General features: G+C 37.2%; 1 protein-coding gene and 1 long non-coding RNA gene across 6 annotated transcripts; one reads left to right on the top strand and one right to left on the bottom strand.

Moving 5' to 3' along the window:
- Positions 1-73: 73 nt before the first annotated feature.
- Positions 74-11,031, top strand: lgals8a (galectin 8a). Of its 4 annotated transcripts, none has more exons than XM_056262635.1 (9): positions 74-208; positions 388-476; positions 2,285-2,495; positions 4,441-4,560; positions 4,855-4,905; positions 6,813-6,839; positions 9,366-9,454; positions 9,595-9,760; positions 10,872-11,031. In XM_056262635.1, the coding sequence occupies exons 1-9, from the start codon at positions 170-172 to the stop codon at positions 11,019-11,021; spliced, it is 942 nt and encodes a 313-aa protein (XP_056118610.1). In that variant the 5' UTR covers positions 74-169; the 3' UTR covers positions 11,022-11,031. The 4 variants fall into 4 exon arrangements, with proteins under 4 accessions (XP_056118610.1, XP_056118609.1, XP_056118612.1 ...); XM_056262634.1 differs by having other exon boundaries at positions 75-208; positions 4,441-4,569; XM_056262637.1 differs by lacking the exon at positions 6,813-6,839 and having other exon boundaries at positions 75-208.
- Positions 11,032-14,799: 3,768 nt separating this feature from the next.
- On the bottom strand, positions 14,800-17,243 carry LOC130096019 (uncharacterized). 2 transcript variants are annotated; one of them, XR_008808168.1, is made up of 3 exons: positions 17,225-17,243; positions 16,874-16,985; positions 14,800-14,884 (listed from the first exon to the last, which is right to left on the bottom strand). It is a non-coding gene; the product is annotated as an uncharacterized LOC130096019 (long non-coding RNA). The 2 variants fall into 2 exon arrangements; XR_008808169.1 differs by lacking the exon at positions 14,800-14,884 and adding an exon at positions 16,576-16,726.
- Between the last annotated feature and the right edge of the window lie 145 nt (positions 17,244-17,388).

Raw genomic sequence — 17,388 nt, 5'->3', positions numbered from 1 at the left:
TTGCGCTCTGATTGGTCACTGAACGCGTCGCGCTCACATCGCGCTTTATGATTGGTCACTGAACACATGCGGAAGTGAAAGTGTAGAGTGCGTTTATATTTTCTTCCTTAGCTGGTGATTAACTCGTAAAAACAGCATATAAAGAGACTTTCTGAACAGCATCTTCAATATGTCTGTCGCAAATGCGAAACAAACAATAATGAATCCAGTAAGATTTACTCTACTTATACTTTTTTCTTATGGGTCACTAGTATGTAGACGGATAAGTTAATTTAGACTTCAACTGTTTATCTGTCAATGAAAGCGTTAATTGTTGTATGGTGTTGACTTATAAGGTAGCAGGACAAACTGAGTCATTGTGTCTCATGTCCCAATTTCTGCCTGTAGACGATTCCTTATGCTGGGACCATCCTGGGCGGACTTCATCCCGGAGAGATGGTGCTCATCCAGGGCAGTGTCCCCAGTGACTCCGACAGGTGAGAACACAAACAACCTCGATATCCTTTCCACCTTAAAGGGTTAGTTCACCCAAAGATGAAAATGATCCCATAATTTACTCACCCTCAAGCCATCCTAGGTGTATATGACTTTCTTCTTTCAGCCAAACACAATCAGAGTTATATTAAAAATTGCCCTGGTTCTTTCAAGCTTTATAATGGGACTATGGGAGTGAGCCTGATATTTTGAAGCCCAAAAGAGCGCATCCATGATCCATCATAAAAGTAATCCATATGACTCTAATAAAGGCCTTCTGAAGCAGCTTAGGGTCAGAGGTCACTCTTCCGCCAGACCTAGACTTGCGTACGTCCGCTAAGCCAGTGATTATAGTTTAAAAAGTTTTAAACATGGATATTTCTTCTTACAAAAACACATCGCTTCGCTTCAGAAGGCCTTTATTAACCCCCTGGAGGCGTATGGATTACTTTTATGATGGAAAGCTTGGAAGAGCCAGGATTTTTTTTTAAATAAAACTCAGAAACTCATATAAATCTAGGATGGCTTGAGGGTGAGTAAATGACGGTATCATTTTTAAAATAAAAAAATGAATTTTTGGGTGAACTAACCCTGTACATGTCACTGCAGTCCCTAGACAGAAAGTACTTGAGGTAGCCCTGTAACAGTTGAGGTTGAAGGGGTCTTTCTAGTTATAGTTATAAGCCTCTTTATATTGAATATGCGGACTTTATTCATGCAGGGAAATATTATATCAATAGAAATAAGAGATGATAGAAGCACCAAACTTTTTTTCATGGCCATTTTTGGCCCTTAAAACATATTTCACACACTTTTACTGTCAACTCTCACAGTGGAAATAAACATATCAATAGATTTATTTCATTTTAAAACGTATCTCTTTTTTTCTGAAATGAAGCGTCAATTGCAATCTACCATCTCAAATTATTTTTTGTGTTTGAGAACATTATGTGATGAACTTTAGTTATACTTTTAGTCATACATACTTTAGTTTAGGGTCCAATTCTCAATATATTAACTACAACTTTTGCCTCAATAAACTCCTAATTACTGCTTATTAATAGTTGTTAAGTTTAGGTATTGGGTAGGATTAAGGGATGTAGAATATGGTCATGCAGAATAAGGCATTAATATGTGCTTTATAAGTATTAATAAACAGACAATATCCTAGTAATATGCATGCTAATAAACAACTAGTTAATAGTGAGAATTGGACCCTAAACTAAAGTGTTACCGAACTTTCAAAAATTGGCCAACTCTTTTGCCCAATTTCATGGCTATATCTTATATACACAATTAATTGATATTTTCACATAATGTAATCTTAATTCTCCTCACGCATCACATGACTTATATCTCATCTCCATCATGCTTATCATTTAGAGCATTGTCTCTTTCGTAACCAAGTACAGTAATGTTTGAAAACTTTATTAGTGGTAAAATTGTTGGTCAAATTAAAAATTATGGTACAGCTGATGAACAGTTTGTGGAAAGATTTATATAATTTTCACACAAATTGGAGTAGTTTATTTTATTCTTTGCTTAGATCATCAGTCATTGCCATATGCTAAGATTGAAAGTCTGCGTGCTGAACAGGGCTAAAAAAAACATTAAAATCTATTGAAAAAATCTGTTCATAAAAATCAAAGACGACGGTACTATGGTCAAAGTTTCAAAGATGGTTAACAACCATATAACAAAAAGAATACAGTTGAAATCTGTTGAAAAACACCCTGGTATATGTTCAAATCACATTTGAATGGTATCCACATCCAGTCCACACAGTGAGAATCTGTAAACTGTCTTGCAGGTTCCAGGTGGACCTGTCCTGCGGGAGCAGCGTGAAGCCTCGGGCAGATGTGGCTTTTCATTTCAATCCTCGCTTCAAGCGCTCTCCCTACATCGTCTGTAACACGCTGCAGAACGAGAGCTGGGAAAAAGAGGAGATCCACTACCTGATGCCCTTCAGGCACGGCGCTGCCTTTGAGATCATCATACTCGTACAGAAAGATTTGTTCAAGGTTATAAACTTGCGTTTTATACACTCTGTTCAGTGGCATCTATCTCTGGTGACATGATGTCAGCTTTAATCTCATTCTCTGGTTTGAAATGATATATTATCAACTTTATATTAGCTGTATGTGTAAAGTTAAAGGTGAAGTGGGTCATTTTTGGATGTTAAAGGTGCAGTAAGGGCATTTTTATTAATTTTTTTGGTGTTGAAAGTGGATCAGACCGAGCACCACTACACACTTGTAGCCAATCAGCAGTAGGGGGCGTGTCCACTCATGACAGGGGAGGAGAGAGAGTGAGCAAGAGGGAGATTTGAAGAATGACTGTAGAAAGAGAGATGGCTGAGAGACATTACAAAAGAGAAAGATCAGGGAAATATCACTGGAAAAAGAAGGGTTATGATCAGGCAAGAGCTTTAGGACCTGAGTTAATATTAGAAAAGCGGAAAGGCCTGGAAACGGACGCCGAGGTTGAGTTGTTTCTGCTTCATACGTGAGTAACATTGGCTTTGCTGTGTTTTACAGGACAGTTTGCTGCTGCTGGAGACTAACAGCCAACCCTTGCTTTTATATACTCTTGCGGACTGTGTGTTAATTTTTTGTTCTTGCTTGTTGTTTGTTTGTCATCTTCGCTTTAGCTATGATAAAGAGACATTTACTCTTGCATTGCATGTTCGTTCATTTTGGGGGCGGAGCAATGAAAGGTTTGTTCATTTGGGTTGATTTCAGATATCAACTGTTTCTCAGAAATCGCTTACTGCACTTTTAAAATACTTTCCCCTTAATATGCAGCAGGTAAGCTGTCCCCTAAAGTGTAAACGCAGAAACATCAGAGGTATTTGAGATGCCAGACACCTTGAATGTAGACGAGAGTAGGCGGCTGCAGTCAGGGGAGAAAAACACTCTCACAGTGGTATAGAGATCTATGCAACTTAGCAAAAGCAGATACTGCTTGTTCTTTGTTACAGATGAAATGAATGTATTAAAATACTGCCGCTTTAATTCAGTGTTTCTAATATTTCAGTTCAAGGAGGTCAATGAAGTTTAAAGGAATAGTTCACTTAAAAATGAAAATTCGGTCATAATTTATTCACCCTCAAGTTGTTCCAAACCTGTATGAATTTCTTTCTTCTGCTGAATGAACACAAAAGAAGATATTTTGAAGAATGTTGGTGACCAGACAGTTGATGGACACCATTGACTTCCATAGTAGAATTTTTTTTTTTTAATTTTATGGAAGTCAATGGTGTCCATCAACTGTTTGTTTACTGACATCCTTCAAGATGATGACAGAATTTTAATTTTTAGGTGAACTATTCCTTTAACTCTCAAAATCTGTGTCTTGTCCATCTTTTCAGTCGAATAAAGACATGATTTCAGAAATATGATTAAAATCTCATCATTGTAAAGGGATGTGGTAATTAAAGGAGATGGGGCAGTTTAACTTCAATGTATTTACATTCACTCGCAAAACTGTTTAGTTTCAGGGTTCGGCATAATTGACGATGGAAATAAAATGAGATGGAAGGAAAAACTATATTTCATATATTTTGTGAGCAAATGAAAAGTTTCTTTAGGAAAGTTTTTGAGAGAACACAAAAGGTTTGATAACTTTCTCAAGGGAATGCAAACACTAAAGCATTGAACTACTCCCATCTCATATTGTGTCCATCACTGTCCTTTTAGGAGCTATATATGAATCTATAGAGGTTGTACTTTATTCTCACACATTAAATATAAAAGTAGAGTTAATGGACTATCATTTTAGATAAGATAAGTATTTCTAGAGCTGTGATCCCATATTTCCCATCCTGGTTTTAATTCACATGCTTTCAGTTGATGGCACTCTCAAACATGAGTTTGTTCTTCATAAGAAGAGGAAGTGTTCAGGAAAAATGCTTTGCGATTTCACAAATGACTAAAATAGGCATATAGTTTGTTCCATCTCCTCCAGGTGGCGGTAAACGGCTCTCATCTGCTGGAGTACAGGCACAGGTTAGAGCTCAAGAAGGTGGACACGCTGGCCGTATCAGGGAAGGTTCAGATCCAGGCCATTGGGTTCATTCCCAGTTCAGTGAGTAAGGTAACGTGCTTTTTCTTTTTATTAGAATTCCTAACATTTAAAGAACATGTTTGCATTTGCATTAAAGTAGCCTGAAAACTGGCAGATAGTGGGATTGACAGATACGGTATATGCATTATGCACAAATACTGTCAATATAGTATGGTTATATGTAAAGAATAGTATTAGATCAGGTCAGGGGCACATGATGCACAAACGGTTTATTTGATCAGCACATTTACTGTTTATGATGTAGTTGGTAGTGCATTTTTGGATGGAAACATGATGATGTGATATGTTTTTCAGGACCCCATCACACCTACAAACGTCGCTGTGAGCAAAAGATCACTGTCTTATGTAAGTGACTACGCTGATGTAAAAAAAAAAAAAAAAATTATCATCTATATACACTCACCGGCCACTTTATTAGGTACCCCATGCTAGTAACGGGTTGGACCCCCTTTTGCCTTCAGAACTGCCTCAATTCTTCGTGGCATAGATTCAACAAGGTGCTGGAAGCATTCCTCAGGGAGTTTGGTCCATATTGACATGATGGCATCACACAGTTGCCGCAGATTTGTCGGCTGCACATCCATGATGCGAATCTCCCGTTCCACCACATCCCAAAGATGCTCTATTGGGTTGAGATCTGGTGACTGTGGAGGCCATTTTAGTACAGTGAACTCATTGTCATGTTCAAGAAACCAATTTGAAATGATTAGAGCTTTGTGACATGGTGGAAGTAGCCATCAGAGGATGGGTACATGGTGGCCATAAAGGGATGGACATGGTCAGAAACAATGCTCAGGTAGGCCGTGGCATTTAAACGATGCCCAATTGGCACTAAGGGGCCTAAAGTGTGCCAGGAAAACATCCCCCACACCATTACACCACCACCACCAGCCTGCACAGTGGTAACAAGGCATGATGGTTCCATGTTCTCATTCTGTTTACGCCAAATTCTGACTCTAACATCTGAATGTCTCAACAGAAATCGAGACTCATCAGACCAGGCAACATTTTTCCAGTCTTCAACTGTTCAATTTTGGTGAGCTCTTGCAAATTGTAGCCTCTTTTTCCTATTTGTAGTGGAGATGAGTGGTACCTGGTGGAGTCTTCTGCTGTTGTAGCCCATCCGCCTCAAGGTTGTGCGTGTTGTGGCTTCACAAATGCTTTGCTGCATACCTCGGTTGTAACGAGTGGTTATTTCAGTCACTGTTGCCCTTCTATCAGCTCGAACCAGTCTGGCCATTCTCCTCTGACCTCTGGCATCAACAAGGCATTTCCGCCCACAGAACTGCCGCTCACTGGATGTTTTTTCTTTTTCGGACCATTCTCTCTAAACCCTAGAGATGGTTGTGCGTGAAAATCCCAGTAGATTAGCAGTTTCTGAAATACTCAGACCAGCCCTTCTGGCACCAACAATCATGCCACGTTCAAAGTCACTCAAATCAACTTTCTTCCCCATTCTGATGCTCGGTTTGAACTGCAGGAGATTGTCTTGACCATGTCTACATGCCTAAATGCACTGAGTTGCCGCCATGTGATTGGCTGCTTAGAAATTAAGTGTTAACGAGCAGTTGGACATGTGTACCTAATAAAGTGGCCGGTGAGTGTATATGCACACTACTGTTCAAAAGTTTGGGATTAGTACGATTTTAGTTATGTTTTTGAAAGAAGTCACTTCATGATCACCAAGGCTGCACTTTTTTGGTCAAAAAGACAGCAAAAACACTAATATTGCAAAATATTATTACAATTTAAAACAACTGTTTTCTCTTTTAATATATTTTATTGTGTAATTTATTCCTGTGAATGCTAAGTTGAGTTTTCAGTATCATTACTCCAGTCTTCAGTGTCACATGATCCTTCAAAATCATTCTGATATGATGATTTGATGCTCAAGTATCATTTATTATTAATATCTGTGTTGAAAACAGTTGTGCTGCTTAGTATGTTTGTGGAAACAAAAATATAAAAAAAATTCTGGATTCCTTGATTAATAAACAATTCAAAAGAACAGCATTTATTTGTAGTCAAATTTGAACATTTTGATTAATTTAATGTCTCCTTGCTGAATTTCTTTCAAAACAAATACATATAATGACCTCAAACTTTTGTACAGTAGCGTGTGTGTGTGTCTGTGTGTGTGTGTGTGTGCACGTGTGTTAGTGAAGTGATGTGTATCTCTATTTTGCAGTCAAATAGATAAGTTTAGCTGAAGCTGTTTAATTATAACGTTCCCCTCCTCTCTCATCCAATAGTCAGTCATGTCGGAGTCAGGTGACACGGTGAGTACATGTCAGGCTGAAAAACATGAAATTGTTTTCACATGCAGTTTTTATGTGGCAGCATTACTTTTGACTACAGGCCAAACTGGATAACTTGATTTCAGAATGATTGAAATCAAATGTGAGGTGGGTGCCTCACAGTCTGGACAGAAACCAGGTCACTTTGACCCCTAAATCAGGCCTTTACAGAAAGCAGATATCAGGATCTTTTAGGTAGACTACAATCTCAAGAAATGGTGTATAGTGTCTTATTGTTAATGGACAAGCATTACTCTCTCTCTATATATATATAACTATTGCTCCTTTATGAATTTTCACTTTTGGGTGAACTATCCCTTTAAGTAGAAGTGTGCCAATACTTTTCTAAGTAATCAGACTTACAATTATCTCCTAGCAAATGATGACATAAGCAAAAATAATCCCTTAGACTTATACCACGACCTAACCTAACCAGATGTCATTTGATCATTTCTTCCATTTAAATCTGAGATTTGTTCTAACCAACCATGATGAAGGAGATGACATTTTGCCAATGGCTTGGTTTCTGTTCCTACAGCGCGGCTTAGGTATCAACTGCCAGAAAACTCTAACAACCAGCTAACAATGCCCTGGGAACCACCTATAACACCCTAACCAATGCCTTAGCAACACCTTAGCAACCATACAGTATTGCATTGTTTTGGAGACCCACTGACTGTCCTGTAAAGTTTATATCCAACCTGCTTCCGCACACCTGCATGTGGTTTTCAGGCATTCCTGGTGGCGCTGTAAGGCTTTAAGCCTTCAAGGTAATACTGTGGACACCAGGAAAGGAGGCCAGAGGCTTTTTTTTTTTTTCTTTAATGGATGTCATTGGAGGAAAGGCTTCACTATGCTGAATAAACCGCTTTTGTGGGAAAACAGCTTATCATTTAATGAATTGACAGCCTATAGCCTAATCTTCAACATGTTCTCCATTAAATATTCGTTTTGGATTTATCTATTTTTTGAGTTTTATAAGAGGAGTCACAGACAATTTTGCGATAGTTTGGATTCAGTTTACGGCAACTCTCATTCATTTCTATGGTATCCACAAACAGTGACTGACTGTCGCACAACTGAACGAATGTGATTAGTTTTTAAGGCACACACGTTATGCTTTCTACAATGGTAGAGCCTGCTGGGACCCTCGTATCTCCCAATAATATGGCATGGCTGCGTCCGAAATCACATACTCTCTTGTCAAGTCACATTTATTTATATAGCGCTTTTTACAATACAGATTGTTTCAAAGCAGCTTTACAGAGATAACGGGAAAATAATGCAAAAAAGTTTGTTTACAGAAGAAATAGTCCACAGTCCAGCTTAAGTAAGTTCAGTGATGTGTCATTTTTGTTTTAAAGTTATTAATTTAGTTTGTTTATATATATAGCTGCTCTGGTGTAAACTGTGATGTCATTGTCCAGCTCAGTTCAGTTCTTGTAATGCAGGCAGATCAATATTATTGTTGAATATTAAATTAAATGTTAAATTCAATGTCCCCAACTAAGCAAGCCAAGCTAATGGCAACAAAGGTGGAAAACGCGACAGTTGCAAGGAACCAAAACTCCATCAGTGGGAGAATGGAGAAACAAACCTTGGGAGAAACCAGGCTCAGTCGGGCGGCCAGTTCTCCTCTGGCCAATGAACGAACAGTGTATGATTGTGATTTAGGCAGGATTACAGGTCAGAAGTCAGATTGGTTTGGAACAATCAGAATATTATCCAGTTCCATCTGGTTGAAGATTGGATCTTGTGTAGGTACCTATTTTGATAAGGTAAAGTGTCCATCGAATGCGCACTTCAGAATCCTGCCAGAAGTAGCAGGTCATCCGGCTACTGTTTGCCTTATGAGTACTGAGAATTCAGACATACTACTTTTGTCATATACTGCTTTTCGCCTACAATATGGGAAGTGTGTGATTTGGGATGCAGCCAATCTCTGTCCTAAAGAACTAGATTAGCTGCTTCAGGAGTGTTTGGTTAACTCTGCAGGACAGCGGGTCTCCGGGAGCAGGGTTGAAGACCTCTGCCTTAAGGGTTGAATACACTACACGACTTTTGCAGGGATTTTTTCCCCCGTTTGCATTCTGGACCAGACCCAGTTGTAACCGATTTCCCAGAAAATCGTGTAGCGAATTATAACTACCTTCAACATGTTTGATATTTTGAGCAGATTGTTGTTTTTGTTTGTCATGCACCTTCTAGCAACGAGGCCACGCTCTGCGTTCGTTTGTTGTTGTTGGAACAACTTGAAAAGTCTAGTAGTGTGTGATCCTCAGTTGTTTAGTGCATGATGTCCACAACGGCCTATATCTGTTTCGATTTTAAAAGTCGTGTGGTGTATTCCAGCCTTAAGTGACTGGTAATAATAGCTGTGATTTATTATTGTGGTTGGTGGACACAATAAAATCCAGTGTCACTGGTGGTTTGGGGTTGGGTAAATTGCACTGTCTTTGTCCTGCTGAATCTGAAACCATTGTCAGATGTGCTTCTTTTTCCCTCCAGAGTCTTCCTTTTAGGAGCAAACTTGCGAAAGGATTGCGTCCAGGAGACTCCATTATGGTGAAGGGGCAAATCACTGATTCCCCAAAGAGGTATGAGAAGAAACCAACCAGCAGCAATACCACTGGAATATTATAGATATAATATATAATTAATGCTTTTTAGTCATTTCTAACCCATTTCTCATTAAATTATGTATTGATGTCTTCTATATCTTCCTTTATCCCCATAGTTTCTCAGTAAACTTACGCATCAGTAACTCAGAGGACATTGCTTTTCACTTAAACCCTCGTTTCAAAACTGGATCCTTTGTCCGAAACTCTTTCCTGTGGGGTTGCTGGGGGTCCGAGGAGCGCTCCCTCTCCAGCTTTCCCTTCTCACCTGGTCAATACTTTGAGGTATCAGACATTTCTTGTCATTAATGGTGTGTTCACACTTGCAGTTCGGTTCTCTTGGTTCTTTTGGCCCGGACCAAAAGAAAATGATACATTTAGTCCTGGTTCATAGCGTTTACATTGTCATTTTTAACAGCAAACCTAAAGATACAAAACAAAAGAAAAAAATGGCTTTGATATGACGAGAAAAAACAAGTATGCTTGAGCTTTCTGTCCTTTTTTAGGGTCGCATCTCGTGACATCACGTCCTGTTTTTGGTTCGTTTAGATGTCTTCGGTCCATGTTGCGTTCATATTTCAGTCAAACGGCACCAGAGTTCATTCGGAAGTGGACCGAGACTCATCTTTTCGGGGGTCTCGGTCGGCTTGTTTGGATGGCAGTGTTCACTTAGCCTACTCAAGTGAACCGCACTAACAGAGCAATCGCACCTGAGTCCAAACCTGCCAAGTGTGAACACACCCTAAATGAGAGCATTTCCTGAAGTTTAAAGTCATCATGAAATCGAAATAATGGAAATTCCTGGTTCATTAAATTCACATTACTCCAAAGGTAAAAAATGCTTGTCTTTGTAACCTTTTGTCATTATGTAGCTAAATTTTCTTTAGACTAATATTATCAGTCATTTAATGTTAATTAGTTAATGGTAATGCATGTTACAGCAATGTACTTCCTGTCATGCTATAAAATTGTGGGTTTAACAATTTTAAGGGATCGTTACCTTTTTAGTAATTAAAATGAGTTAATAATCAAACCTTGAGAGCCTTAATTAGAATGATATATCAATTCAGTACATGACCCCGAATATAAGACGACCCGCCATTTGTCAGTCTATTTTTAGGACAAAAACCTCGTCTTATATTGGGGTATATACGGTAGTTTATTTAACTTCTCTGTGTGTGCTCACAATGAGAAAACATGGAATGTGTGTGTACCTCATTGGATGCTTTGCAAAATGGAGCCTGTTTGTTTCACTTTGAAATGTCACATTATTATTATTATTATTTAGTTCGATATTTCATCAGTTCCTGCATGTGTTTATCCATTGTAGATTTGTATTTTTGAACAGTGTCTGCTCTTTGAACTCTGACTTCTACCTCATGCCCCTCCATGGCAGATGATCCTCCTGTGTGAAGCTCAGGAGTTTAAAGTGGCAGTAAACGGGTTCCACCAGCTGAGTTACAAGCACCGTGTGCAGGATCTGAATTGTGTGGATGTGCTGGAGATTGTGGGAGATCTAGAGCTCAAGGATGTCAAGATGTGGTGAGCAGCTCCAGCCTGAAGACCATTCCCGTGTTTTTCTCCAACCAAGTATATTTAATCAACCTGTGACTATGCTAATCTCAACTATTTTAACTACCGGTACCTTGTTCAAGTTGTAATATGAAAGTGGACTAGTATGCTAGACCTGGAGTTTGGTCTGTTTACATTTTTATGTCACTTTCACTGGCTGGTTTGATGTGTCAAAAAAAAAAAAAAATTCTACTCCTCAACCACTTTAACTATTAGCACATTTAAACTAGGGCTGCACGATATATCGTTTAGCATCAATATTCCACGACATGGTTGTAATGGTCAAAAAAGGTTGTAGACCACGGACATAACAGATGGATGGAAAGACTCCCATCTGGCAGGATATTAATAGTTGTGTGACAGTAACTGTACTGTCTGTCTGTCTGTCCAGCCATTTGTTTCAGAATCAAACAGGGTAGATAACCATACCCATCCTCATCCAACCATAAACCTTTTCAATAATGAGTATAATAATTGAAGTGGAGTTTCTTAAAACATTTCATTTTCCTTTCTGCAGAAGGTGTAATTTTACACCAGAGAAGCAGATGATTAGCAAGATTATCAAATCAATAATCACGTTCGCCATTAAGTTCCAGAAACTGAAGATCAGTAAATCCCTTTTTTTTTTTTTTTTTTTTTTGCAGATCTATGCAATATTCCAATGGCCTACAATTGCTTTTTGCTACTAATAGTTTTGAGAATTGTCTGGTAATTTGTGATATATTATAAAATATATACATATCATTTGTTTTATTTTTCCTTTGATATCTGTTGATCAATGTATTAGAAACAAGCAATATTATAATATAATAAAAATATAATATATACCTTTTACAATGTCTAGTAGTTGTGTTTTGTGATGTTTCTTCAATCCATTTGGATTCAGGAATCTCAGTAGAAAGCATTAACCCTGTAAAGCCTGACATGAAATACGAATCAGAAAAATCTCATGGTTTAAATAGATATATACTTCATGCGTAATTGAACAAATTAAGTTATGTGAACTTGACAATAACTTACATAACTTTCTAATTACGCATGGTTGTGCGGAAAAGTGAGGAAACCCTTTCCCTTAAAATTATTAAGTTAAGTCAACTGATCAATTTACATGTACATTTTTCAATCGAGGCCATATCAGCGATGGTTCTGGTGCTGGAGAATGTCTTCAGGTTGGTCATGAAGCATCTGTTGGCGTCACTGATAAGATAAATTAGTGACCCTCCCAACTGAGGTCATTCAGACCGTTTTATGCGTTCTCTCCTCTTGTCTGGGTCACTTTTCATCCACAGCAACATACTTAACACATAATAGTTATGAAGTTGCTGTAATGCACGTTTTCTTCTCTGCTTTAGTCATATGTATCCCTTTTGACCTTAAAGTCAATAAATGAAACTGCAAGTTCTCTATCCCTTTTAAACTAATCTTTTTATACCAAAAATTAATATTTTTTGGGGGAAAAATGTCTTCATGCCTTAAAATAGCTTGAATGTAACTCTACACCCTTGCCTCATTAAGTATATGTGGTTCTATGAATATGCAAATGAGCCCCGCCTCCACTCACTCACTCACACCAGCTCAGAGATCCACTGGTTGACGATCACACGTTGATCTGATTGGTTACAAGGTTGTTTGCGACGTCAGAAACACCAGCGATTTCAAACCGTGTTTTTGAGACCGTCTTTGGTTCACTGCAGTTTTAAGGAGAAAATACTCAGCAATGCTGTCGACTTATGAATTTGCACATGATTTGTCTTAAAGCATATTAAAAACACCACATAGACAACACTAAAAGCTTGATTTTCTCCACAGGGGGACTTTAAATGTAACTCTATACAGCCTCTTCTGCACACACACACATAACTCCGCAACGCTCTCAAACAAAACACTTGCAGTACTACTGGGTGACTGCTGAACACTTCATACAAATGTTATATTCATTGTATTATGAATAAAATACCTATGTAACCGGTGTATCATTGCCCATATTAGGCCTTTCCAGGAAATAAACAAAATAATAAACTATCATATTAGCTAAATATGTCAAACAATGAAGCAGGGTAATTATATTCTTACGCAAATTACACAACCTATATATATATAAAGTTTTTTTTTTTGTTGAGTATCATATTTGATACATATGGGTCATACAGTATGATATAGTTAGATCGATTTTTCACCTCAATTTTATTCAAAAGCAAAATATGCAATTTGGTGCTGATATTTATTTGGCCAAAAAGTATATCAGACAAAATTCTGATAGCTTGTAATATAAATCAACGAGTTCTTTACAGAAGACAACTTAAAGTACATTTAATATCAGTTGTTACTCTATATCTTCCAATAATGTGTCTTGGTTAAGATGACATTGAAAAGCTTAGTTTTATGATTTTTAAACATAATATTTAAACATGACTGAGAAAATGTACAAATAAAAGTTCCTTAAAAGCCTGATATTTGATACATTTAACATAATACGACATTTAAACGATGTACGGATAATCAAGCCAACCTAAAATGCTTCAGTCCGGTAAGTGTTCATATTGAAATATTACTAACAACATACAAATGAATCTTACATTTACCTTATAACAATCAGTAAAGATATCACAGCACAAAGAACAAGTAAATAAAGACCAATCAGAGCTTTGTTTGAAAAAAGTTGTGAATTTATTAACATCCACAATAATCCACTTTTGTCGCTGAAAACCAGTAAACTGCATTTTGGCACATAATCACATGACCATATTGTGGTGGCACCTGGTTTAAATTTGATGCAATATATAACCAAAGCATAATTATCATAGATAATACCACTAATATTGTCGACAGAACCCCCCGAGAGAGATAAAGGCAGTGACGTCGCATTAAAGTGTGTCTGTCTCTATCACTGTATGACCAAACGTGTCAGACTTTGGGGACAGAGGAGTTGGTGTGAGTCTGAATCACAGGCTGTACAAACAGACGAAACCCGAAGAAGTGATTCTCTGTCGTCTCACCAGTTCAGGGAATACTTGACCACAAATGAACCGATCCCGAAATGATCCCGCTCATGGGCTGACCGACGCCTCAAGAACACAACAGTCAGCCTCCAAAAGTAAAACTCCCATTTATTTTCTCCATAGAGGAAGTGAATTCTAACCTTAATAGCGCAAAAACCTTTTAAGAGCCTTTCAAATGTCAAGATAGATGTCATTAGTCAGTGATTTCAATGTCTTTTTAAAAGATGTTTTTAATAGCCGAATCCCACTACACTGTAATCTTGAATAGAAAGAAACCAACCAGAGGAGTCATCGTTACTATGGAAACGTAAATCACTGCAAAAGAGCTCAGCAACGGTCGGTCACTGCAATGCAGCATTGTGACAGAACAGAGGCAGAATATTTTGTAGTGAGCTTAAAAGGTGTTGTTTTGTATTATACCGTAGTTTAGTTTTTGATTATGTCGTTCGCAATGCCTCATGGGAGGAGTAGTTCATGCTCTCTTGTACCTTTCCATTTTTTTCTTCAAATCTAAATTTGTAATGATGCTGGTTCATGCTGGTTGGTTTGGTTTAAGGCTTTTATTTATTGAAATCTTAAATGGAGAAATGAAATGGGAAAAATACTTGAAAAAGGGTAAGTCAATAGCAGCCACTTTAAGGGTGGCTGCTATTGAAAACACATGGAAGCTTATTTCTGCCACTGAACATAAATGAGGTTATCGTGACTTTCTCATAATTATGACTTTTTCTCAGAATTACACATTTTATTCTGAGTTTACATCTCGCAATTCAGACTTTTTTTTTTTGGAATACTGAGTTTACATCTCTCAATTTGGACCTTTCTCGCAATTATCAGACTTTTTTCTTGGAATACTGAGTTTACTTCTCTCAATTTAGACTTTTCTCAGAATTCTGAGTTTACATCTCGCAATTCAGCCTTTTTTCTTGGAATTCATAGTTTACATCTTGCAATTCAGAGTTTTTTTTTCTCGCAGTTCAGACTTTTTTCTCGGAATTCTGAGTTTACATCTCGCAGTTCAGACTTTTTTCTCGGAATTCTGAGTTTACATCTCGCAATTTAGACTTTTTTCTTGGAATTCTTAGTTTACATCTCGCAATTCAGACTTTTTTCTCGGAATTCTGAGTTTACATCTCGCAGTTCAGACTTTTTTCTCGGAATTCTGAGTTTACATCTCGCAATTCAGACTTTTTTCTCGGAATTCTGAGTTTACATCTCGCAATTTAGACTTTATTCTTGGAATTCTTAGTTTACATCTCGCAGTTCAGACTTTTTTCTCGGAATTCTGAGTTTACATCTCGCAATTCAGACTTTTTTCTCGGAATTCTGAGTTTACATCTCGCAATTTAGACTATTTTCTTGGAATTCTGAATTTATATCTCGCAATTCAGACCTTTTTCTTGGAATTCATAGTTTACATCTGGCAATTCAGAGGGTTTTTTTCTCGCAATTTAGATTTTTTTCTCGGAATTCTGAGTTTACATCTCGCAGTTCAGACTTTTTTCTCGGAATTCTGAGTTTACATCTCGCAATTTAGACTTTTTTCTTGGAATTCTTAGTTTACATCTCGCAGTTCAGACTTTTTTCTCGGAATTCTGAGTTTACATCTCGCAATTCAGACTATTTTCTTGGAATTCTGAATTTATATCTCGCAATTCAGACCTTTTTCTTGGAATTCATAGTTTACATCTTGCAATTCAGAGGGTTTTTTTCTCGCAATTTAGAGTTTTTTTCTCGGAATTCTGAATTTATATCTCGCAATTCAGGAATTTTCATGGAATTCATAGTTTACATCTTGCAATTCAGAGGGTTTTTTTCTCGCAATTTAGAGTTTTTTTCTCGGAATTCTGAGTTTACATCTCGCAGTTCAGACTTTTTTCTCGGAATTCTGAGTTGACATCTCGCAATTTAGACTTTTTTCTTGGAATTCTTAGTTTACATCTCGCAATTCAGACTTTTTTCTCGGAATTCTGAGTTTACATCTCGCAATTCAGACTTTTTTCTTGGAGTTCTGAATTTATATCTCGCAATTCAGACCTTTTTCTTGGAATTCATAGTTTACATCTGGCAATTCAGAGGGTTTTTTTCTCGCAATTTAGATTTTTTTCTCGGAATTCTGAGTTTACATCTCGCAGTTCAGACTTTTTTCTCGGAATTCTGAGTTTACATCTCGCAATTTAGACTTTTTTCTTGGAATTCTTAGTTTACATCTCGCAGTTCAGACTTTTTTCTCGGAATTCTGAGTTTACATCTCGCAATTCAGACTATTTTCTTGGAATTCTGAATTTATATCTCGCAATTCAGACCTTTTTCTTGGAATTCATAGTTTACATCTTGCAATTCAGAGGGGTTTTTTCTCGCAATTTAGAGTTTTTTTCTCGGAATTCTGAATTTATATCTCGCAATTCAGGAATTTTCATGGAATTCATAGTTTACATCTTGCAATTCAGAGGGTTTTTTTCTCGCAATTTAGAGTTTTTTTCTCGGAATTCTGAGTTTACATCTCGCAGTTCAGACTTTTTTCTCGGAATTCTGAGTTGACATCTCGCAATTTAGACTTTTTTCTTGGAATTCTTAGTTTACATCTCGCAATTCAGACTTTTTTCTCGGAATTCTGAGTTTACATCTCGCAATTTAGACTTTTTTCTTGGAATTCTTAGTTTACATCTCGCAATTCAGACTATTTTCTTGGAATTCTGAATTTATATCTCGCAATTCAGACCTTTTTCTTGGAATTCATAGTTTACATCTGGCAATTCAGAGGGTTTTTTTCTCGCAATTTAGATTTTTTTCTCGGAATTCTGAGTTTACATCTAGCAGTTCAGACTTTTTTTTCTCGGAATTCTGAGTTTACATCTTGCAATTCAGACTTTTTTCTTGGAATTCTGAGTTTACATCTCACAATTCAGACTTTTTTTCTCGGAATTCTGAGTTTACATCTCGCAATTCACTTTTTTCCCCTCAGAATTCTGTTTATATCTCACAGTTCAGACTTTTGGAAGTTTACATTTCGCACATCAGACTTTTTCTCTGAATTCTGAGTTTACATCTCACAATTCAGACTCTTTTTATTCTTGGAATTATGAATTTGCATCTCTCAATTCAGACTTTTTTTTCCGGAATTCTAAGTTTACATCTCGCAATTCAAGTTTTTTTTCTTGGAATAATGAGTTTACACTTCTCAATTCAGACTTTTTTTTGGAATTATGAGTTTACATCTCTCAATTCAGACTTTTTTCTTGGAATTCGGAATTTACATCTCACAATGCTGAATTTTTTTCGGAATTCAAAAAAGTCAAAATTGTGAGAAAGTTGCAATTACCTTTTTTATATTTTTATTCT

Source organism: Rhinichthys klamathensis, unplaced genomic scaffold (genome assembly GCF_029890125.1).
Source record: "Rhinichthys klamathensis goyatoka isolate OS25496 unplaced genomic scaffold, OSU_Roscu_1.1 h1tg000196l_1, whole genome shotgun sequence".
NCBI lineage: Eukaryota > Metazoa > Chordata > Actinopteri > Cypriniformes > Leuciscidae > Rhinichthys > Rhinichthys klamathensis.
Note: the sequence above shows the minus strand (reverse complement) of the source record. Positions and strands in the feature narration are given on the sequence as shown.